The sequence below is a fragment of the Oncorhynchus mykiss genome, chromosome 10 (assembly GCF_013265735.2).
Source record: "Oncorhynchus mykiss isolate Arlee chromosome 10, USDA_OmykA_1.1, whole genome shotgun sequence".
NCBI classification, from domain to species: Eukaryota; Metazoa; Chordata; class Actinopteri; order Salmoniformes; family Salmonidae; genus Oncorhynchus; species Oncorhynchus mykiss.
In genome coordinates, this window is record NC_048574.1 from 65,632,771 (window position 1) to 65,658,686 (window position 25,916).

Genomic DNA, 25,916 nt, shown 5'->3' on the forward strand with positions numbered 1-25,916 from the left:
GTGAGAGACGAGACGGCGTAATTATCCGCCGTGTGTTTATTTAGCGCTACATACACCACACGCCCCTTTTCTGACAACTAATATACCAGATGATATAGGAGCCTACATAAAGCAGCGCGCGGTGTCGCAGCCATATGAAGCGTAAAAGATGACTCTGCGAGGTAAAGTGGCTCTCGTTACGGGCGGTGCGCAAGGTATCGGTAGAGCCGTCGCAGAAAGCCTTCTGAAGAATGAAGCAAAGGTTGGTGTTTATATATAAAGTTATTAGCCTAATGTCGCCCGTAAATGGACGGTGGTTTTGGTTACTTTACGCATTTTACGCGCGGCGCTTGTACCAACCTATCGTGGTTGTAATGGAGCCAAAACCAACTGTGTTGCACAGGAACCGCTTTAAATATTTGTACATAGTTTTGTAGATGTTCTGATTTTATACCCGCAGGTTGCACTTGTTGACTTGAATCAAAGTGTCGGAGAGGAATGCAAGAAGATTTTAAATGGAGAGTTTGGAGATGGGAACTGCATTTTCATTCAGTGTGACGTGACGGACAGATTGAAACTTAAAGGTAATGATTGCCTGACAATAAACTGTGATACTTCTGGTTCATAGTCTGAGATGAATGCAATTCATTTGTTTGGAACATTTCCTCTCACAAGCTCTAAGCGCTGGTACTGCTTTCTATCACCTGGCACATTGCACGAAACAATATAAACACGTGTACGAGTTTGGAAAGTATGTATACATCGCTTGCATGTATTTACATCGAGTGAGCAGCTTTCAGGTGATAAACATCTGAACCCACTACCAGCGGTTTGAAAAGTTGGTTTGATTATACATTCTATGGACATTTTATCGCCACTGCCTTACGGTAAAAAGGACCAACAGTATGGACAATCGGTAAAGTAAATGTACATATAATTTTATTCAACATTCTGGCTTGTAAAGAATATACTGTCCATGGGGTAACCATGGTAACAGTCTGACTAGGCAAAGGTAATTGCAACTTTACTATGGTACTGCTATTTTTTCTTTAGAGGTTATTATAGGTTATTAGCCTAACCTACTTTTTTTTAAAGTATAGTTTAGAGGCTATTAAAGGTTATTAGCCTAACCTACTTTTTTAAAAGTATAGCTATATGCCTAGTCTAACTTTAGCATTTTGGCTAAATGCATAATAGTCTATTTTATTTCATGCTGCGCAGTGGTTTAGAATTCTGAATATTCTAATTTTCGATCACCTTTAGGCCATTTTAACACATCATTCACCTCTGAAACAGACTTTCATTGTGTGGAAATGAATTAGTTACTTTTGAAATGATTTCCAAAACGCCCCAGGCAAAAGACATTGGAATGTTCTTGGATGTAGCCTTACCTAAATAGCTGTGCTTCTAAGAGTCCATTCAACCAACACTGAACACTGAACACTGTCAATGCACGACTGAAACGTAAACGTCGAGTCCATTTAGTCTTGTAAGACTGGACATTTGTTAGACATTTGTTGTTAAAGTAAAGCAACGTACTTTACTTGTTGCTCCTACCTTGGTTAAGGTGATTATTATTATATATATATTTTTTAATTGAAGGTTTTCTTGCGGAATGTTTTCAGCTGAAAGGCAGGTGCTGGTGAATACCTGTTATACGGCAGTTTTTGTGGCTTAGATAATTGTTTGAATGTACTTGTTTACTTAGATAGACAAAGAAGCAGTGTTCTTGTAGTAATTATAGCCTGTATAATCAACCTAAGAACTAGATGTTCTTCTTTGATATAGAATCGAAATGACAGTTTAGATGTAAATAAAGATGCAATGTTCTTGACAAAATGTCCATCTCGTAAGGACTGGTAGTGTTCTTCTTGTAGGGGTTCATCTATAGTTAATCAACCTAAGTGTTGGACTCTTCTTTCATATTGCAGATGCTTTTCAAAGTACAGTCGACCGGTTTGGAAGATTGGACATTGTTGTCAACAATGCTGGCATCAACAATGAGAAGGACTGGGAGAAGACCATCGATGTAAATCTGGTAAGAGGGGTGGGTGTGGGTGTCTGTGTGTGTGTGTGTGTGTGTGTGTGTGTGTGTGTGTGTGTGTGTGTGTGTGTGTGTGTGTGTGTGTGTGTGTGTGTGTGTGTGACTAACACCAGTAAATGTTAGATTGAATGTCATTGAATGTCTTGCCATTGAGATAGTTTGTGAAAATCAATTTTTCCAAAACAATCTGTTACTTGACTAACTGCAAAATCAATCTTGCATTATGCTGTAGTTTAGCCTAGATTATATTATATTACATGATGCTGTAGTTTAGCCTGTTTTACATTCTGTAGTTTAGCCTAGATTATATTACATGATGCTGTAGTTTAGCCTGTTTTACATTATATTACATGATGCTGTAGTTTAGCATAGTTTACATTATATTACATGATGCTGTAGTTTAGCCTGGTTTACACTATATTACATGATGCTGTAGTTTAGCCTAGTTTACATTATATTACATGATGCTGTAGTTTAGCCTGTTTTACATTATATTACATTATGCTGTAGATTAGCCTAGAGTATATTACATGATTATGTAGTTTAGCCTGTTTTACATTATATTACATGATGCTGTAGATTAGCCTAGATTATATTACATGATGCTGTAGTTTAGCCTGTTTTACATTATATTACATGATGCTGTAGTTTAGCCTGTTTTACATTATATTACATGATGCTGTAGTTTAGCCCGTTTTACATTATATTACATGATGCTGTAGTTTAGCCTAGTTTACATTATATTACATGATGCTGTAGTTTAGCCTAGATTATATTATATGATGCTGTAGTTTAGCATAGTTTACATTATATTACATGATGCTGTAGTTTAGCCTAGATTATATTATATGATGCTGTAGTTTAGCATAGTTTACATTATATTACATGATGCTGTAGTTTAGCCTAGTTTACATTATATTGCATGATGCTGTAGTTTAGCCTGTTTTACATTATATTACATGATGCTGTAGTTTAGCCCGTTTTACATTATATTACATGATGCTGTAGTTTAGCCTAGTTTACATTATATTACATGATGCTGTAGTTTAGCCTAGATTATATTACATGATGCTGTAGTTTAGCCTAGTTTACATTATATTACATGATGCTGTAGTTTAGCCTAGTTTACATTATATTACATGATGCTGTAGTTTAGCCTAGATTATATTACATGATGCTGTAGTTTAGCCTGTTTTACATTATATTACATTATTATATTACATTATGCTGTAGTTTAGCCTAGATTACATTATATTACACAATGCTGTGGTTTAGCCTAGTTTACATTATATTACATGATTCTGTAGTTTAACCTAGTTTACATTACGTGACATCAGCGAAGAGTTCTACCACAGTGTGAATAAGAGCAAAACAGTGTGCCTGTTGTATGTGTTGGACATTGAAACTCAAGCCCTCTTGTTTCTCTCCATAGACATCAGTCATCAAGGGAACTTACCTGGCCTTGGATCATATGAGCAAAGAGTATGGAAAAGAAGGAGGAGTCATCATCAATGTCTCATCCATGGCAGGTAAGGCTGCTCCATACATGCATCAATACTTTATGTACTGTACGCTGCACGTCAATATATTGAAGCGTTCACAGACAGAAGAAAAAGGGAAACAGTGGTGTATGTGGGTGTGGGAATGACTTGCTATGTCTTTGGCAATGCGGTTGCTTTCAGCTGATGTGAGCGACCCCTATGTAATGGAATATGTCACAGGTCATCAGCTATAAAGAACCACATTGACTGATTCACTGTTATTGTTGAAATTCCCAGGCCTTTGTTTTGGTACGATATGGTTACACGGTGTACCATAACACATCACAGGTGTAAAGCAAACATTACAACATTACCGCTTGATAGATTAGAGTTTGATGGTGTTTTCACAGTGGACAATAAGCATTGCTGTGTGCGTCTCCTATTTGCTTAGTGGGGTAGGTTAACGCTGTTCTATCGCCTCAGTCGGCAAACTAACAACTACAGTACTTCTCATTTTTCAATCTTTCTCCACAGCATCATGTGGAGATTGAGAAAGCATATTATTGGTGCAATCCAAGTCAGCTAGCACAACCACTTTGTGCAAGAATTGTCTGAATGTCTGCCTGGTGGTTCAATGGCTTACATCTTGATCCAGCAGTAAAATCATTAAACTGACAAGGAAGTGGGGGGGGGGTTCAATTTGGTGGGTGGTGGGCTGGTGGGTGGTGGGCTGTGTTGGATTGGGATAGATTTGTTGGAATGGAGACAGTAATGCCATGACAGACAGCCCACTGACTGTGAGACTCAGTCAAGTGTCACTAAATCTGTTTTCATATAAGCAGCACACCTGGGTTCACATACTATTCAAAATCTTTCAAATGCTTTCGGCGTTTTCTCAAGTCTGCCTTGAGTACCAGCTGGGTGGGGTTTGGACTTGCGATTATTCCATTGCAACAGGCAAGCTCAATCAAGCACCACCAAGTATTTGAAATTATTTCAGACAGTATTTGAACCCAGGGCCTCATTTATTAATATTCGGTAGAAACTATTCTAAAATACTACTAACAAACAGAATTTAGAATGTTGGTACCCATAGAAAAATCGTGATATATCAAACAATCCTACAAGCGTCATACCCACACTGGTAGGAGATAACCATTGATAAATACAAATTGTTCTCAGCCTCCTAGCACAACCTTGGCTGTTTGCAATTTGAAACGCCCCTAATTAACCATATATGGTCAAAATCCTCCCTTTAATACCCGAGGGGGATATTCAAATCCGTACCATAAAATACAACGGCGCAACCAAATAGTTTTTCTTTTTTTTGTTCTCTGTAACTGAAATAGAGGTGCTAGTGTCAGAGTACAACCAAAAGGATTTATTTAGCTTACTCAGTTGTGACTTGACCTGTAAAAATAAAAACAACTACAAAAAGAGGACCGTTGGGACAATTCAAGTTGCCATAGCAATGGCAAATACAGTGGGGCAAAAAAGTATTTAGTCAGCCACCAATTGTGCAAGTTCTCCCACTTAAAAAGATGAGAGAGGCCTGTAATTTTCATCATAGGTACACTTCAACTGTGACAGACAAAATGAGGGAAAAAAATCCAGAAAATCACATTGTAGGATTTTTAATGAATTTATTTGCAAATTATGGTGGAAAATAAGTATTTGGTCAATAACAAAAGTTTATCTCAATACTTTGTTATATACCCTTTGTTGGCAATGACAGAGGTCAAACGTTTTCTGTAAGTCTTCACAAGGTTTTCACACACTGTTGCTGGTATTTTGACCCATTCCTCCATGCAGATCTCCTCTAGAGCAGTGACGTTTTGGGGCTGTTACTGGGCAACACAGACTTTCAACTCCCTCCAAAGATTTTCTTATGGGGTTGAGATCTGGAGACTGGCTAGGCCACTCCAGGATCTTGAAATGCTTCTTACGAAGCCACTCCTTCGTTGCCCGGGCGGTGTGTTTGGGATCATTGTCATGCTGAAAGACACAGCCACGTTTCATCGTCAATGCCCTTGCTGATGGAAGGAGGTTTTCACTCAAAATCTCACGATACATGGCCCCATTCATTCTTTCCTTTACACGGATCAGTCGTCCTGGTCCCTTTGCAGAAAAACAGCCCCAAAGCATGATGTTTCCACCCCCATGCTTCACAGTAGGTATGGTGTTCTTTGGATGCAACTCAGCATCCTTTGTCCTCCAAACACAACGAGTTTAGTTTTTACCAAAAAGTTATATTTTGGTTTCATCTGACCATATGACATTCTCCCAATCTTCTTCTGGATCATCCAAATGCTCTCTAGAAAACTTCAGACGGGCCTGGCTTAAGCAGGGGGACACGTCTGGCACTGCAGGATTTGAGTCCCTGGCGGCATAGTGTGTTACTGATGGTAGGCTTTGTTACTTTAGTCCCAACTTTAGTCCCAGCTCTCTGCAGGTCATTCACTAGGTCCTCCTGTGTGGTTCTGGGATTTTTGCTCACCGTTCTTGTGATCATTTTGACCCCACGGGGTGAGATCTTGCGAAGCCACTCCTTCGTTGCCCCAGATCGAGGGAGATTATCAGTGATCTTGTTTGTCTTCCATTTCCTAATAATTGCTCCCACAGTTGATTTCTTCAAACCAAGCTGCTTACCTATTGCAGATTCAGTCTTCCCAGCCTGGCGCAGGTCTACAATTTTGTTTCTGGTGTCCTTTGACAGCTCTTTGGTCTTGGCCATAGTGGAGTTTGGAGTGTGACTGTTTGAGGTTGTGGACAGGTGTCTTTTATACTGATAACAAGTTCAAACAGGTGCCATTAATACAGGTAACAAGTTTTTTTTTATTTTTAATTTTTACATTTATTTAACCAGGCAAGTCAGTTAAGAACAAATTCTTATTTTCAATGATGGCCTAGGAACTGCCTGTTCAGGGGCAGAACGACAGATTTGTACCTTGTCAGCTCAGGGGTTTGAACTTGCAACCTTCCGGTTACTAGTCCAACACTCTAACCACTAGGCTACCCTGCCGCCCCTGAGTGGAGGACAGAGGAGCCTCTTAAGGAAGAAGTTACAGGTCTGTGAGAGCCAGAAATCTTGCTTGTTTGTAGGTGACCAAATACTTATTTTCCACCATAATTTGCAAATAAATTCATTAAAAATCCTACAATGTGATTTTCTGGATTTTTTTTCTCATTTTGTCTGTCATAGTTGAAGTGTACCTATGATGAAAATTACAGGCCTCTCTCAACTTGCACATTTGGTGGCTGACTAAATACTTCTTTGCCCCACTGTATACTTCAAATGAGTGGGCAACACTCGCCAACAAGCCATCCATCCAACCATTTCTGTTTACATAGTTGAAGTAGTTTAGGCTGGTGATGTTATGCTGATGAGGGTGACGTCTATTGAGCCGTTCATGTTTGGGAACCAACCTGTTTTGAGATGGTGCATGGAAATTGCACGTGTTAATGTTTGTTTTGCTGATGATTGCATCGAAAATATTGGCTCATCGAGGGCTGTGATCGGCAAGCCTCCACTGAAAAGTGTCCGTTGCCAAAAACCAGAGGGTGGATAGCACTTGGATGTGCACCGGAATGGTATGCATTTTGGAGTGGTATCCTTTTTAAAGTACGTCTTAAATCTTCCAAAAAACAATCGTATAGGATTTTTGAGAAAATATATCTGATGAGCCAACCTGTACTTAATACAGAAAATGTGCCATCTGTCTCTACAAACTCGCTCTGTGCAAAATGCAGCGTGTGCCAAATCTTCCAACAGAGCAAGGTTAGCCGTCTCTCATGCAATTTCCCATTATCTCAGTCTTATAGTATGTCAACAATGGTTTCACTTTGACTCATACCTCTCATTTTAACAAATTACTGTACTTTATACGGATTATTATTGTAACCAATGCACTGATGTGGTCAAATTACATAGCGTGCCAAGCAATGTTTCATGCATTCCCAATGGAAATGCAATCAAAATTGAAAGATGATTTAATTATTACTCTCATAATTTCAACATATTTTCCCCATTCTACACTTGACAAGCAGTTTCCTTAATCCACCACGTGATCCATACACATGGTCATGGCTGTGTGTACATTTACAAACACTCTCAAGCAAACATTCCTATTGATCAATTTCAATTTGTACACGCATGGTTTACACACAGATTTGTGCCTATGCATGGTTGATAAATGAGACCCCTGGTCTGGTAAGCAGCAGAGATTTCCCTTCCCGTGACCCCTTTGGGTTCTTGAACACGCGGTCACAGGGAGCTAACATGTATGCCGACAGAGGGCGGAGTCCAGACAGGTGGACAAGCCTCACACTGGGCTGTTGTGGTCATGTGGTGTTGTGACTTCTGTGCCAAGATCCACAGTTTGTGCAATAGTACTCGTGGACTTGAGTCAAGTGCTCTTGTCCAATTTCAACATAATTGCATCTATTATCATTGGTCTGCGCAGGGCCAGTTCCAGGCATAAGTGACATAAGATTATGCTCCCCCCCCAAAAATAATGATCTATCTGTGTTTATTTTCATTTTTTTACTCAGTCGTGGGCTCCTCTTAGTGTTAAAGGTTAGAGTAGTAGAATATATAAGGTGCAAGTTCGAATAATTTGGTTATGCATCAGCAATTTGTCTCTGGTTTTGTCCGTCTCTGACAGTCACTCAATTAGCCATGTCAGCAAAATAAAAATGGATTGGTAAGTTAGTCTAGCCAGCTATCTAAACTTGTAGTAATCATGGCCGAATACCATCCGGGAATGCTGGTGTCGTGCCCAGGGCCCCTGACCTCCAGGTGGCCCCCATTTGATTTTGTTGGTTACTCTCACTCATATATTATTTACATGGCATAAGTCATTGAAAAATTGTAGAATTGCAGGAAATTTACTTTCAAACGTTCATTTTTCTCTCTGCTGTCGAGGGGGGAGGGGTCAAGTGAGAGAAACGTTGTCATTTCTTCAAACTATCATCCTTATTCAATATCGATTTAATTATTGCAATAATGAGACTGGTCAACCCGAGAGAGCCTAACCTTTACAGAAATGCAGAGTTCTTTATATAGCTGACACTAAGAATGCTTAGTCATGGCTCGGGGCGTCAGGGGCGTCATCAAGGGGCGTCATAAGATTTCATCCGGTCGTTATCTGCACGGGGTTGTTGTCTTAACCCCACCCTGGCTTAGTTTCCCAGATGCAAGGAGGATTTTGAGACAATGAGAGATTGATATACTCTTAAGCTATCTCTAGTAAAACACTTTCCTGTCTATGTAATTCAGTCTTTAACTCATTTGTCAGCTCAAGCCTTCTCTAGTGACCATATGCCCAGATTAGCTGCAGGGAACTAGAGTGGAGACCATAAAAACACAGCATTAGTAGGACAGAAATATCTTACTATTAGTTAAATATTCATTGTTAACTATTAATATAAAATAAATAAGGTAAATACGTAATGTTTCTATCACAGGGGCCACTAAAATGATTTGCCCGGGGGGCCCAACTTGGGGCAGCAGGTAGCCAATGATATTGTCAAGTAGTATTTCAACAAGCAGACCCAGGGGTCGGCTCTGGTCTTTTTGGGGGCATAAGTGAGATTTAGAGCTTTGGGCCAGTAACCGAAGGTTGCTGGATCGAATCCCCAAGCTGACAAGGTAAAAACCTGTCGTTCTGCTCCTGAACAAGGCAGTTAACCCACTGTTCCCTGGTAGGCCGTTATTGTAAATAAGAATTTGTTCTTAACTGATCTGGCTAGTTAAATAAATAAATACAAATTTACTACATCTCACTTATGCCCCCAAAAGGCCTGAGCCGGCCCCTGGGTCTGCTTGCTGAAATACTACTTGACAATATCATAGGTAATACATTTAAGTTTCAGTAATAAAACAGTTGTAAATACAACTGGAGAATATTGTGCTTGAACTCTCCAGTGCGAACGCTAAGCAATTATAATCATTTGATCCGAAAACAGACTGTATCGTTGGGAGGCTGTTCTCAGGCCTTTGGAATGTAAACATCAGTGCTGAAAACATGGTTGCTTGTGTTTGATTAAGGTAGAACAGTGTATAAACTGAGGATGGTGACTTCTCTCTTTCTCTCTCTTTCTTTCTTTCTTTCTTTCTCTCGCTCTCTAAATTCAAAGGGGTTTATTGGTATGGGAAACATTGCCAAATCAAGTGAAAGGGATAATATATAATGAAAACATTATACTCACAAAGTTTCAAAGGAACAGAGACATTCTAAATGTCATATTATATACAGTGTTGTAACAATGAGCAAATAGTTAAAAGGACAAAAGGGAAAGTAAATATGGGTTGTATTTACAATGGTGTTTGTTCTTCACTGGTTGCACTTTTCTTGTGGCAACAGGTCACAAATCTTGCTGCTGCGATGACACACTGTGGAATTTCACCCAGTAGATATGGGAGTTTATCAAAATTGGATTTGTTTTGGAATTTGTGGGTCTGCGTACTCTGAGGGAAATATGTGTCTCTAATATGGTCATACATTGGGCAGGAGGTTAGGAAGTGCAGCTCAGTTTCCACCTCATTTTGTGGGCAGTGTGCACATAGCCTGTCTTCTCTTGAGAGCAAGGTCTGCCTACGGCGGCCTTTCTCAATAGCAAGGATATGCTCACTGAATCTGCACATAGTCAAAGCTTTTCTTAATTTTGTCACAGTGGTCATGTATTCTGCCCAAGTGTACTCTCGTTTAGGGCCAAATAGCATTCTAGTTTGCTCTGTTTTTTTGTTAATTCAAATCAAATCACATTTTATTGGTCACATACACATGGTTAGCAGATGTTAGTGTAGCGTAATGCTTGTAAATTCTTTCCAATGGGTCAAGTAATTATCTTTTTATTTCCTCATGATTTGGTTGTGTTTAACTGTGTTGCTGTCCTGGGGCTTTCTGGGGTCAGTTTGTAAACAGAGCCCCAGGACCAACTTTCTTAGGGGACTCTTCTCCAGGTTCATCTCTCTGTAGGTGATGGCTTTGTTATGGAAGGTTTGGGAATCGCTTCCTTTTTATTTGGTGTTTTATGTTCTCTCCCTCTCTCTCTCTCTTCTCTTTCTCTTTCTCTTCTCTCTCTTTCTCTCTCCCTCCCTCTTTATCACTAACTGTCTCTCACTCTGTCTCTGTCTGTCTCTGTCTCTGTCTCTGTCTGTCTCTCTCTGTCTCTCTCTCTCTCTGTCTCTCTCTCTCTCTCTGTCTCTCTGTGTCTCTGTCTGTCTCTCTGTCTGTCTGTCTCTCTCTGTCTCTCTCTCTCTGTCTCTCTCTCTCTGTCTCTCTCTCTCTCTCTGTCTGTCTGTCTGTCTGTCTCTCTCTCTCTCTCTCTCTCTCTCTGTCTGCACTTTGACACAGATATGTCTGAACTCCATTCTCCCTCAGCCAATTCACAAACCGTTTAGGATCAAGATGATTCTCTGCTAAATATTCCATGTGACTCTATTCAGTCACACAGATGTCATAAATCTAAATGTAATCAAGAGTATATGTTTATCACAAGCGAGACGTATGACGCCATTGGGCTCATTCATACGCATTATCTATGTGTTGACATCCATCATGGGGTTCTGGTGAAATATTGTTCTGTGGCTGTGTTGGATGATAGATGATGTTGGATGACAGGATTTTGTGGTTGTTTGGACCTAATCCCCAAACTCATACACTGAGCAACTAAAGAGAGAGTTGTGAAATAGTTCCATGTAGGTTGTTTAGATCCTGGGCTGAAATTCAAACTCCAATGGAACTTTGGACTGACGACTGAGTTGACTGTCCTAACTGGAGACTGGAGGTTAATCATTCTCCTGCTGAGGTTGATTTTTAAAATGTAAAAAAATAACATTATTTAACCTTTTTAACTAGGCAAGTCAGTTAAGAACAAATTCTTTTTTTCAATGACGGCCTAGGAACAGTGGGTTGACTGCCTTGTTCAGGGGCAGAACGACAGATTTGTACCTTGTCAGCTCGGGGATTCGATCCAACAGCTAGGCTACCTGCTGCCCCATTTCTTCCTGTGATGTTTTTTCCCCTTGTCTCAGCAGCCTCTTTCTCTTTTTCATTTCTTTCTCTCTCGTTCCTCGCTCATTACTCATTGCATAATAGTTTCGAGACGGAGAGAGAGAAGCTTCCAATTCAAGTTGTCCCAGCACAACAGGCAAAGCTGGTTGAAATGACGTCATTTCAACCAGTTTACAACCACACGGTTGTACTCTGTGCATGTCCAAGATCGTCCAAATATTTTCTAGATGCGTAAACACATCCCTGTGCACTTGGTAACATCATATTCTATCATTACGCTACATGTAGATGCTATTCCTCAGTGCTGTCGCTAGCAGATAAGTGAAAGTTATGCTACTAACCAAAACAAGACGTTCCACAACCATGCCTATGGGGGATTCCGATACAGTGCCTTCAGAAAGTGTTCACACCCCTTGCCATTTTGTTGTTACAAAGTGGGATTAAAGCGTATTTAATTATCATTTTTGGTCAACGATCCACACAAAATACTTTAATGTCAAAGTGGTAAATACCCTAATGTCAATGTGGTGATTCTGACAATACATGTTAGAATTACCTTTGGCAGCGATTACAGCTATGAGTCTTTCTGGGTAAATTTCCAAGAGCTTTGCACACCTGAATTGTGCAACATTTGCCCATTATTCTTTTTAACATTCTTCAAGCTCTCTCAAGTTGGTTGTTGATCTTTGCTAGACAGCCATTTCAAGTCTTGCCAAAGACTTTCAAGCAGATTTAAGTCAAAACTGAAACTAGGCCACTCAGGAACATTCAGTGTCGTCTTGGTAAGCAAATCCAGTGTTAAGGCTGTGTAAGGAAGGCGAAGTCAGGTGCAGGAGAGCAGAGTAGAGTAAACAGGCGCACTTTTATTCCGGTAAAAAATAGGCATAACATGACATCTAAGTGCCCAAAAAACACAGAACGCGAATACAAAAGTATAGCGCGAACATACACCATTACAATAAACAATTACACACAAAGACATGGAAGGGAACAGAGGACTAAATGCATGCAGATTATGGAATGAAAACCAGGTGTGTATGAAACAAGACAAAACAAATGGATATATGAGAAATGGAGCGGCGATGGCTAGAAAGCCGCCCAAACAAGGAGAGGAGCCGACTTCGGCGGAAGTCGTGACATCCAGTCTAGATTTGGGGGAGGGAATACAGTCAGTCACAAAAGTGAACCAACAACCTAAAACGTGAGAACAGGATCCGTAATGGACCAGACACGGAAGTGAACCGTATAGTTCACCTATGGTGAACGGGCCCGCACTCTGACACCACCACAAACTGAGGTACCTACCGTACCAAACAAACAAACAAACGAACACTCCACACAGGTTCTACCCACGAGAGGTTATGCCCTACTTGTCCAAAATAACCACTTTGCCACACACCGTGCAAACAGTAGCACTGTATCCTTTGCTAACAGTATCTAAAAATGACCAGATGTTGCCAATCCCTGGTCCCAGAGGGCTCTCCCAATTGTGTGGTATTTAAAATAGATTGGTTACTTTTCCCACCAGGATGACACTGCCGATGCCACTTGAGGTTTTAAATGGGTTATTATCAATATGCACAGAGCACTCACATACTCGGAACCCCACCCGGGTCGAACAAGGCACACCCTTCCCAAATTCAGTGTTTTGCAGCACACAAACCACACATGCAGCTGACTGGAGAAGCGACTTTTACCCACAGACTTTTAACTAAGTCAATTACAACAAAACCAAGATCATTAATTGACAGTACAACGAGGCTCATTCATCACATTTCAGAAATACCCCTTGGTGAGAGAAGCCAGAAAAGTCTCCACCACAGAGGGGTAGACACAATTGACTCACCTCCAGAGAGCTGATTCTGAAGCGTCGCTAAACAAACATGGCTGAAAACCTTAGTGCCTCATCCTCTTTGGAATTTCCAGATGGACTAAAGAAGAGAGAATTGAGAAATAAAAGCAGGTTTATTACAACTTGCCACAGGGAGACGCCTCCAGCACAGAAGCAGATATCATTTCTAACTGGCCTCTTGGAGACAGGCCCTTTTATATTCTAAATCAGACAACACCAAATGTTCTGGAAACACCAGACCGAGAGGCTCGCAGTTCAAAACCAAGGCAGCGGCTTTGTCAGCTGCTACAGAATCGGTGTCCACAGAAGGTCATCAATACAACCGTGAGTAATCAGTGTGTCCTTGTACCTCCAGTCTGGCGTCAATCACTATCAACCGATATGAGCATAATCCATAACATTCAGTATAACGCCTAGTGACCATCAACGTGCACCTTGAGTGTCATAAATAGAACACTGGAAATGTATTACAGAAAGGGAAAATATATAAATATGCTAAATATTGTTTTAATCACTCTAAATGTGATTATGTAACAGTGATAGAACTGTTAGATAGGCTAGCTACAATGGACAACATCACACATTATCTCTGCCCCAAAGCCAAAACACCGTTGACATGACATCAGTTTGTTTTCTTTTCCATTGAGAAGAAACGGTTGGCAAGATGCTGCTTGATGTACGACCGCAGCAAAAGCTGCAGGCGCTCACAGGCCCCGCTTTAACTGGCAGCTGCCTCTAATGGGACAAGGAACTTTGGAATGTAGGTGGACCCACTGCAGTGTTCGGTACAGGCTTCTTCCCTCACTGGCAAGTTGTGCAATGACTGACTGATTGACGAACTGACTGACTGACAGCTCCTATATTGGATCGCGGTATGTTTGATGCAAATCATTGTTTTGGTTCACCCTGTTCTTCATGATGTGTGGTAAGAGGAGCCTAACCTGAAATGTACCAAGGGTATCAGTTGACAACATTTTGGGGGGAAGGAAAACACACACGTACGTACACATTTTTAAATACTTTATTTGAATCCACAAATGACATTACATTAAGATGGATAATGGACTATTTTAAAGGTCTTGGACACAAGAGCATTTTAAGGATACAAAAAGCACCTTCTCCACAAAGCTAGGCTGCCAGTAACAGCTGAAACCGAGCAGTACTTCGGCCAGTTGCTTTGCTCTCTGCAATCTGAAGGCCACTCACCATATGTACGTGGCCGAGACTGCCCTGGTGAAGGGCTTTCTTACAAGCCCTTCACCAACAATGCAGTTTTTAGAAAATTAAGAGTTGAGAATATATTAACTAAATAAACTAAAGTTTAAAAAAAGTAATACAATAAAATAACTAATGAGGTTATATACTGGGGGTTCTGGTACTGATTCATGTGTGGGGGTACAGGTTAGTCGTGGTAATTGAGGTAATATGTACATGTAGATAGTGACTATGCATAGATAATAAACAGCTGGTAGCAGCAGTGTAAACAAAGGGGTGTTCAATGCAAATAGTCTAGGTGGCCATTTGATATTAGCTGTTCAGCAGCCTTATGGCTTGGGGGTAGAAGCTGTTAAGGAGCCTTTTTGGACCTAGACTTGACGCTCCGCTACCGCTTGCCGTGCGGTAGCAGAGAGGACAGTCTACGACTAGGGTGGCTGGAGTCTTTGGCAATTTTTAGGGCCTTCCTCTGACACCGCCTGGTATAGAGGTCCTGGATGGCAGGAAGCTTGGGTGATGTACTGGGCCACACGCACCACCCTCTGTAGCGCCTTGCGGTCGGATGCCGAGCAGTTTCCATACCAGGCGGCAATGCAACCATGCTCTCGATGGTGCAGCTGTAGAACCCCTTGAGGATCTGAGGGGCCATGCCAAATCCCCTGAGTCTCCTGAGGGAGAATAGGCGTTGTCGTGCCCCCCTCGGTCTGTCTGGACCATGACAGTTTGGTGATGTGGACACCAAGGAACTTGAAGCTCTCGACCTGCTCCACTGTCAATGATAATGGGGGCGTACTCGGCCCTCATCTTCCTGCAGTCCACAATTATCTCCCCTGTCTTGATAACATTGAGAGAGAGGTTGTGGTCCTGGCACCACACCGCCATGTCTCTGACCTCCTCCCATCATTGTCAGTGATCAGGCCCACCACCATTGTGTCGCCGGCAAATATCTATATATTTTTTACATTTAATCTTTATTTAACTAGGCAAGTCAGTTAGGAACAAATTCTTATTTACAACGACAGCCTAGGAACAGTGGGTTAACTGCCTTGTTCAGGGGCAGAACGACAGATTTTTACCTTGTCAGCTCGGGGATTCGATCTTGCAACCTTTCAATTACAAATCCACCGCTCTAACCACTAGGCTACCTTCCTGCCCAAATGTAATGATGGTATTAGAGTCGTGCTTGGTCATGCAGTTGTTGGTGAACAGGGAGTACAGGAGGGGACAAAACAGGCACCCCCTGAGGGGCCCCCATCTTGAGGATCAGAGTGGCAGACCCGCTGCCGCCCACCCCTACCACCGCAGAAGGAGGTGTTTAGTCCCAGGGTCCCTAGCTTAGCATTTTGTATGTGGTGTGGGATTTTTCATCATGATGTGTTCTTGGTGACTCTAACTCCCAAGAAACCGTACAGTGTTATTATAGACTGTCATTAATCATACTAGATGTGTTTTGTTATGCATCATTCAAGACATGCCCAACAATATATATGACGTCATGGCTGAGAATAAAACGCCCCAAGGACAACAACAGCAACACAGTACCAAGTCAAAGATACAATGGACGGAACTGCAGATTATACAGCAAGCGGAGTTAGTTGAGAAAGTCAGGAAAAGTATGTTAAAATCATGTTTTACATCATGTAGCCCTTTACACTCGTATCTGTATACAAGTTGAAAATGGCAGATTTGGGCAATAATAAGCGCCTAAATTGGAACGTAGTGGCTGTTTCAGTAAGGGTTCTGTCTCTGCGCTTCACAGCGCTGTATGGGTTTTTATTGACAGCCATTCTGAACTTGAGCACCGCTCGCAACAAAAATTTGCCACCATCCCTTCCATTAATTGGGCAACTTTTGCACATTTTTTGTTGTCCAGGTGAGGGGAACTGCTGTAAATTAAGAGGACTGGATGTATTTTGAAAGATGAGATGTTGAGGATTATAATAAATACCGCTTTGATGTCATACAAGCAAGCCACACACCTGTGAGTCCAAATGTGCAATTCACCTTTCCAAATCAACGTTTATGATCACTATGTTTGATGTACAGTTGCAAGATGACATGTAGTCATATCCTGGGGTCTTCTGAACAGAATGAGCTTATGTTTGTTTATTGTGAAAAAAAATTGCCTCATCACACGCACCTGAATGCACCTAAATTACGATCGTTTTTTCTGAATTTCCTTGTGAAAGCCTAACATGGTAAGATCGTATTTTATAACAACTAGTTATGTTGGCAATGGAACAAGCTTTCAGATCATGCCCACCTGACCTTGATTGCGATTTATAATGGACCGTTTTTGGATTGCGTAAACAACAACAGTAATTGGGTGATTCTGCAACTACAGGAACTTCTATAATCCTCAGGGTCAATTTTTGTGATTATTATTTTTTTAATGTTTTTTTCTTTATGTTAAATTCACACTACCATCATCCCAGATTCTTTAAACACCTCTCAATCTAGTACTTTAGCTATTTCTCAGATGCATTTTATACCTCCATTTCACTGTTTTGTCCTTGTCCCTGACCCAGACTTTTGAGCTTCCACTATGTTTTTCTATGAGAAAACATTAATAATTACACATTATGTAATGTTATCTTCTAGAGAAAGAGTCAAATAAATAAAATCTATATCAATATGTGAGGTGAGTATGCCCTTTATATTGTTATTTATACAAAATATACCTGTCCTTTGGTAGTGGTGTCATTTCCACCACTGAGGACAAATTCCTCAATAATAACGTTTTGTCAAGAGAATGTTAACTTGGTTACCATGGAAACTTATTGTGACACTGAAGCACATGGCTGCAGCAAACAGTTGTTCCAGAAGTGATGTCCAGAAGTTTAAGAAAAATCTAGGTAAGTATTACTTGTGTAGAGAATATTTTTAGTCAGTCATTTCCAAACAGGCTATAATTTCTTTCATTTGTGGTAGAATTTAGATTTTTTTTAAATACATTTTATGTATTTAGTGAAAACTATATGCTGTCTGTAATACTGGCCTAAGCATGCTAAGCAGTCTGGGCAGGTAAGTTAGGGGCAGGTTTGATGGCCTCATGTTATGACTGCAAGTCATCTGGTGACTAAGGTGTTGTGTTGCCTGATAGGTAGGTCGCAATCGCAACTGTTCTCTTTAAAGTCTGTCTTCGATTCCGTTGGTTGCATTTCCATTGCCATCTCTTGCTCCTTTGTTCTCGCTTTGTAAGCTCAGAGATAGTTTTCACTTCTCCCTTCTCTTTTTTCTTCCAGTATCTCTCCCTGGCTTTTTGCAGATGTTCCCGGGATCGTATAGGATCCTTTTTTATTTAGTTTCTATGTCTGTGAACTCTGGAATCTTAAGTTGTCTTAAATTAATGAAATGCTTAACAATGGTTGTTGTTCAAAATGGTTGCAATAAAATATTGTTTTCCTACATTTTTCATTTTATTTTTTACATAGATGTTATTTCCACCGCACCTTGTCATTTCCACCACACCCATATTTTTAGGTCAATTAGTATATTATGTGTACCTTATATTGATCTACTTGTTTTAGATAGGGAAATCATATGGTTGTTATCATCATCTCACAAAATGGTTGGCTGGAAATATCTTATTTTGTTATGATAAATAAATATTTTCAGTTGTCACAAAGGCAAGTCCATACATTCAGGCGTTGTGTTGAATTATTCATTTTAGGAAAACCGTAAAAAGCACTTAAAATAATGTTCAATGCAAGACAAATGTATAAGAAATGTGTTATAAATGAATTGTATAATATTTAATGTTCAACTAAAATGGATGTTTAATGGCTGTCTGAGACAAATTACAAAAATATATAAATTCCTGAATAGTACGATCACAGCGATTATCAGATATTATTTCTAGACAAATCAAAGACAATTACAATACAGGTCAAATGTTTTTTTCAATACATTTTAATTTCTGAAATCTTGCATGGCCAAAGTGCCCGAACTTGCAGAATCACCCAATTGTGTTATGGCGGGGATTCAGGGCTGTGTTCCAAACTAAACAACTACAAGGACAGCTAGGAGAGCTCATAAAGGTACCTTTTATAGTTGAAAACTTTTATTTTGAGTCATAAAAGTGCATTGAAATTGCTTAGGAACTGTGCACACTTTGGAGAGGTGTGTGGCCACTTGGAGACACCAGTTAATCTTCTCATTCAAACCTTTGTAATGTTTTGTCTTGTGTTGCACCTACCCCACATTTTACAGGAATAGCCTTATCATGTTACTGAATGTATCCCGAGTATTTTCAGATTTCGTTTTCAACAAAAGTGGCAAAGTACACTACATGTAAAATGCACATAAAATCAACAGTGTAATGTTTGGATTCAGTCTTGTGTCAGGTGAACTGTTGTGTACTCACATTTGGTCTAACAATTTTCCTAATACCTCCAAACGGTTCACTATCCATTTCTAAAATGGTTATGCATTTTCATACTTCTTCTGTAAGAAACATTTCAAATGAGCCCCTATCCATATAGGCCAATTCCCACACGGGTAAAAGGTGAAAGCATTTGGTTCAGTATTATACTGTAATAACCAATTAAGACAGTCAGTGTATTGTTCACTGTGGTTCCAAATAAGGGAAGAGCAGTCTGACGTTTTATGTCAGCACTCCGTTCGAGCTGCTTAGGCATAAGGGGAAGTACAAGTATGCCTGAAACTGTAAGATAACGGTTGGGTGTTTTATGATAAATGAACCCATATTGACATGTTATTGCACATACTTTGCTTCCTGTGTGTCCCAGCAGCAAACCTGTAACTCCTATAGATCCCTTTCCTCCTTGTCACTTTTGTGACTGTTTTTTAGCCGAAGTGGCAATACGATTTGAAGTCAAGACTTTATACAATGTTTCCTGTACAATTCCAGCTATCATATTTATGCCCTTTCCTACAGGACTGAAATTCAGCGGGAACACATGGGTGGTTTGGGTGTTCTCATAGTTATTCACATTTTAACAGAAGGGTTCTATGTACAACCATATGTCATATTTCCCAGCATGCTCTAAGGTAGGGTGATTTTCAGAATTGTTTGTTTTAATGTGTTTTTGCATATACAGTAGAGGTCGGAAGATTACATACACCTTAGCCAAATACATTTAAACTACATTTTTCACAACTGGTAGTATTGCCTTCAAATTGGTTAACTTAGGTCAAACGTTTCGGGTAGCCTTCCACAAGCTTCCCACAATACGTTGGGTGAATTTTGGCCAATTCCTGACAGAGCTGGTGTAACTGAGTCAGGTTTGTAGGCCTCCTTGCTCGCACAATCTTTTTCAGTTCTGCCCACACATTTTCTATAGGGTTGAGGTCAGGGCTTTGTGATGGCCACTCCAATACCCTGACTTTGTTGTCCTTAAGCCATTTTGCCACAACTTTGGAAGTTTGCTTGGGGTCATTGTCCATTTGGAAGACCCATTTGCGACCAAGCTTTAACTTCCTGACTGATGTCTTGAGATGTTGCTTAAATATATCCACATAATTTTCTTTCATCATGATGCCATCTATTTTGTGAAGTGCACCAGTCCCTCCTACAAGCACCCCCACAACATGATGCTGCCACCCCCGTGCTTCACTGTTGGGATGGTGTTCTTCGGCTTGCAAGCCTCCCCATTTTTCCTCCAAACATAACGATGGTAATTATGGCCAAACAGTTATAATTTTGTTTCATCAGACTAGAGGACATTTCTCCCAAAAATACGATCTTTGTCCCCATGTGCAGTTGCAATCCATAGTCTGGCTTTTTTTATGGCAGTTTTGGAGCAGTGGCTTCTTCCTTGCTGAGCGGCCTTTCAGGTTATGTCGATATAGGACTCGTTTTACTGTGGATATAGATACTTTTGTACCTGTTTCCTCCAGCATCTTCACAAGGTCCTTTACTGTTGTTCTGGGATTGATTTGCACTTTTCGCACCAAAGTACATTCATCTCTAGGAGACAGAACCCGTCTCCTTCCTGAGTGGAATGACGGCTGCGTGGTCCCATGGTGTTTATACTTGCGTACTATTGTTTGTACAGATGAACGTGGTGCCTTTGGGCGTTTGGAAATTGCTCCCAAGGATGAACCAGACTTGTGGAGGTCTACAATTTTTTTTCTGAGGTCTTGGCTGATTTCTTTTGATTTTCCCATGATGTCAAGCAAAGAGGCACTGAGTGTGAAGGTAGGCCTTGAAATACATCCACAGGTATACCTCCAATCGACTCAAATGTTGTCAATTAGCCTATCAGAAGCTTCTAAAGCCATGACATCATTTTCTGGAATTTTCCAAGCTGTTTGAAGGCACAGTCAACTTAGTGTATGTAAACTTCTGACCCACTGGAAATGTGATACAGTGAATGATAAGTGAAATAATCTGTCTGTAAACAATTATTGGAAAAATGACTTGTGTCATGCACAAAGTAGATGTCCTAACCAACTTGCCTAAACTATAGTTTGTTAACAAGAAAATTGTGGAGTGGTTGAAAAATGAGTTTTAATGACTCCAACCTAAGTGTATGTAAACTTCTGACTTCAACTGTACCCATTGATTGGGTGATACATTTTATGCTACACAAAGATAAATAACATTTATGCTTGCTCCAGTTTGAATACTGAAACTACATCAAGGATCTGATCTTCCCTACCCTGGCAATTTTTTTGAATGCAGGTTGCAGTTGATTTAAACAATTCCACTCGTTGGATATCGTAACTCTGGCTCGATTCCAATAGCAATTACACATCACTTTGCGAGCAGGAATAATGTGACTTGCAGGCCTGACGTGGCCTGTAAACCAAGATTTTCCTAACACCACTGTGATAGGGTTTAACTAAGCCCGTCAACAATTGGCCTTACCATAGACAGATCTCTTCATAAATAATTTGATTTTAAAGGCCTCCATTCATGGAGGGTTCTAAGAATAACCTTTATATAATAAAATGGTTCTTAGTAGAACCATATACAAGGTGTTCTATGAAGAAACCTACACGGTAGACCCTCTGAAAAGGGTTCTACCTAGCACCTAAAAGGGTTCAGAAAAACTGAAAAACACTATATGGTTCTACTAAGCACACATTTGTTTAAGAATGCATGTAAACATTCTCTTTGAGCTCAATTCCCTTTGATTTGACTATGTTCCCAGAGGGATTTTTTTCCATCTAATTTCATCTCTGTTCTCTTATACAAAGGTGTTGAGAGGTTTCAGAAATAAAGTGCCTTGCAGTACTCCATACAACAGGTTTCTCTTAAGGTTTGCCCTGGCTCTATCCTTTTTTTAAAGGGGAAAACTAATGATTGATCTTCACAAGGTGAAGGTTTTATGTGTCCATAAAAGGAAGTTGAGCCCATTATTTGGAGGGGGAAGCGAGTTCTCCTGAAATGCAATGTTCTGGAGATTGTTCTGGTTTAAACAGAACTTGGCAGCCGGCCCAACACACACAAACACACAGCTTTTTCATGTTTGAATTAAGTCAAAATAGGGGGTAATATTTTTCCTCGGAAGATCCGGATTTTCCATGACGGGAAAGGCATAGAGAATAAGTTACAGTACTCATTCATTTCTAGCAAGCGATATGAGATCTCAGTAAAAACCGGTAGATTACACTATAGTGTGCTTACACACACACACACACACACACACACACACACACACACACACACACACACACACACACACACACACACACACACACACAGAGGACAAGTAACCTCTGTAACAATGCCTTTAGGGTGATTGCATTGTTGATAAGCGCCGTCAATGAAAAACGCCTGAAATTTAAATGGATACCATGTGGAGTATGTTGGTGAGTTATCATGACTGTAAACTTTGTTTATTCTTCTTTCTTTCTTTTCAGCTTTCCTTCATTCCCCCTACCAGCCAGTGTACACGGCCACAAAGCACGGGGTGATAGGCTTCTCCAGAGCCATAGCGGTGAGTTCTAATACACCTCCAAACCTCTCCTCGAGTACACCTAGCCGTTCCACATACAGTGCCCTCCGTAATTATTGGGACAGTGAAACACTTTCTTCTTCTTTTGGATTTTAAATCAATGAGTATGAGGTTAAAGTGCAGACTGTCAAAGTCACTTATGTGTATTAAAGCAGTAAAAAGTATAGCCTACCAATTGGCTTGTCGCAGTGCTTGAGGCGTCACTACAGACCTGGGTTTGATTCCAGGCTATGTCACAGCCGGCCGTGACCGGGATACCAATGAGTCGGCGCACAATTGGCCCAGGGTCGTCCGGGTCAAGAGAGGGTTTGGCCGGCCAGGAATGTCCTTGTCCCATCGCGCTCTAGCGACTCCCTGTGGTGGGTCGGGCGCATGCACGGTCGCCATTTGTATGGTGTTTCCTCTGACATATTGATGCGGCTGGCTTCCGGGTTAAGTGAGCAGTGTGGCAAGAAGCAGTGCAGCTTGGCAGGGTCATGTTTTTGGAGGAGGCATGACTCTCGACATTCGCCTCTCCTGAGTCCATACGGGAGTCGTAGCGATGGGACAAGACTGTAACTACCAATTTAGATATCATGAAATTGGGTAGAAAAAGAGGTAAAAGTACAAAAAAATGTGGTTCCATATTCCTAGCACACAATGACTACATCAAGCTTGTGACTCAAGAAATGTAATGGATGCATTTGCTATTTTGTTTGGGTTGTGTTTCAGATTATTTTGTGCCCAATAAATTTGGAGTCACTTTTATTGTAAATAAGAATAGAATATGTTTCTAAAGACTCTTACATTAATGTGGATGCTACCATGGTTACGGATAATCGTTGATATAGTCATTGTGAGCGATTAATATGGGAACAAACACTAAACTTTGGACTACCTTAATAGACATACAGTATGTAATCCAAAACCAGTACACCTGATTTAAGTAATGAAGGGCTTGATGATTAGTTGACCAGTTGAATCAGATGTTGTACTAGAATATGTGATATGTGGAATGGCTGGGGGTACTCCAGGAAAGGCATGGAAAACACTGGCCTAAACACATTCCTTTGCCCTGGGTGATTACGCTTGACCGTGTTCGGACATGTTTGTGCTCATCTTTCTCACACACACACACACACACACACACACACACACACACACACACACACACACATACTTACACACTGGCACGTTGCTCCTTTCACAACCACACACACATACACTCACCCTGACACGTCTGTGTTCCTTTCCTCTCCCAACGCAGGATGCAGCCGAAGTGGAGAACTATGGTGTGAGGATCAACACGCTGTGCCCTGCCTTCGTGGACACCCCTCTCCTGCGCTCCGTGGAACACGAGGACAACATGGGCAAGTTTGACAAGTTCAAGGACGACTTAAAGAGGAGCGTGCACAAGTTCGGGGTGCTTCAGTGAGTTCCTATACATGTCGTGTAGAAGTTGCCTCATTTCCCTCCTCTTTCTTTATAACTCAGGTTTACTGTAAATCTATGTGGTGTATATAGGATACTGCTTCAGATTAATGTATACAAGTGTTGGTTATACCTAAACAAGTCAACACAGACCTAGAATCAGCTTACCCTTCCCACATGGCCCTGCGAAACCACCCAAATACTAACTCCATTCTACGACATCAAGTCATACAGTATCTGGAGTAGCAAAGCCTCCCTTATCAGTGTCCATTTCCTCCTTAAATCCTCCCTCCACATAGTATGTGTGGGAGGCCATGGAGGTTGTTATCCCTCCTCAGTTTCCCTGTCTTATCTGGAGAGAGGATAGAGGGGGCCTTGGAAGCTTCCTGGTGTGGTTGTGTCTTGTCCCCTCTCTATGTCACTGTGTTTTGAGTGCTTTGCACGACATCAGATAAGGTTTTCTACTTCAGAAGCAAACGGCGGTGGAGATATACAGATAGAAACGTTGAGGGGTATTCTGAGGAAAGACTTAACTAACTTTGTCAACATTTATTTGAAATGATTAGGTTTGCTGCGATATGCATCCGAAACATGCAAAGACAAATATTGAGAAATACAGTGTGTTTGAGATAAGATGCACTTAAAATCATATGCAGCCAAGTTTTGTTATTTATATCAGAATGCACTTCAGTCTTGAATGCTTACATTGACCAGCTCAGCTGCTTTAAAGTACAGTATTTCGTAATACCTTGTCCAAGCTGTTTGGCCTGGGGCAAGGCGATGTGATAAATCTGTTGGCTACAGCGTCAAAAAGAGGCCTTTTTAAATGTTGATCTTGTATCTCTTTCAGCCAGGAAATTGTTGAATTAAGTTACATCATGTTTCAGGAATTCTATGATAAAATCATGAGGGCATTTTACAACCTAAATTGTTAGCCAGTCCAATTCAATCCATAAAAACCTTCAGGAATTGAAAGAGAATGTATGATCATGGCCTCTCTCTTTCCTGGGTCGTGTTCATTAGACACCAGGCGGAAAACAACCGAATGAACCAGGCGGAAAACAACCGAATGAACCAGGGAGGAACTATCTGGACACTGTGTTCCCTACCTAACACAACCCTGTTTTCTCTCTACCTCTCCATCTCTATCCCCAGACCGTCGCTGATCGCAGAGGGAGTGTTGCGCCTGATAACTGATACCGGTCTAAACGGCGCCGTGATGAAGATCACCTGCTCTAAAGGGATCCACTTCCACACCTACGAGCCCCTGTCCGCTTGAGAGGAGCAACACGGAATACCGTCGGACTTCTGTCTCCCACCCAGACAAAGGAACTTAAAGTGGTCGGAGTATGGAGTCATTCAGACAGTAGACCCATGTGTCTATGGAATTGGTAGAAATGTAGGCCCATTGAATTAGGAATTAGAATAGTAATTTAATGGGACCTCTATTTGTATGCCTACATTGGATGTAACCAAGATTCCAGTAGTCTTACTTAATAGGTGTGAACAAAGGTAGACAAACAGGGTTTAGTTTTCGGGTTTCCCTCATCATAGAATCCTCCAGTTGATTTGACTAGTATGAGAGACTTGTTTCCCTCATCATAGAATCCTCCAGTTGATTTGACTAGTATGAGAGACTTGTTTCCCTCATCATAGAATCCTCCAGTTGATTTGACTAGTATGAGAGACTTGTTTCCCTCATCATAGAATCCTCCAGTTGATTTGACTAGTATGAGAGACTTGGTACACATTGACTGCTGTATTTATTTTATTTTATTTATTTAACGAGGTGAGTCGGCTAAGAAAAACATCTTATTACCCAATTATGAAATTGACATTTTATCACAAAGCACAATATGTGTTTACAATTCTACCAAATAACTGTAGTTTATTTATGATACAATAGCATACTTTATTATCATAGAATATGTGAAAATTGTATTTTTGTTGGTTGTCAGACAATAAACTTTGACTCCTTTCCTCTTCTCA

At 40.7% G+C, this 25,916-nt stretch overlaps 1 protein-coding gene across 1 annotated transcript; it reads left to right on the plus strand.

The window, feature by feature from the left end:
* Nucleotides 1-76: 76 nt before the first annotated feature.
* LOC110534489 (15-hydroxyprostaglandin dehydrogenase [NAD(+)]) lies at nt 77-25,916 on the plus strand. The gene is made up of 7 exons (XM_036933621.1): nt 77-241; nt 440-563; nt 1,911-2,017; nt 3,456-3,552; nt 22,423-22,499; nt 23,764-23,927; nt 25,083-25,916. The coding sequence occupies exons 1-7, from the start codon at nt 149-151 to the stop codon at nt 25,204-25,206; spliced, it is 786 nt and encodes a 261-aa protein (XP_036789516.1). The 5' UTR covers nt 77-148; the 3' UTR covers nt 25,207-25,916.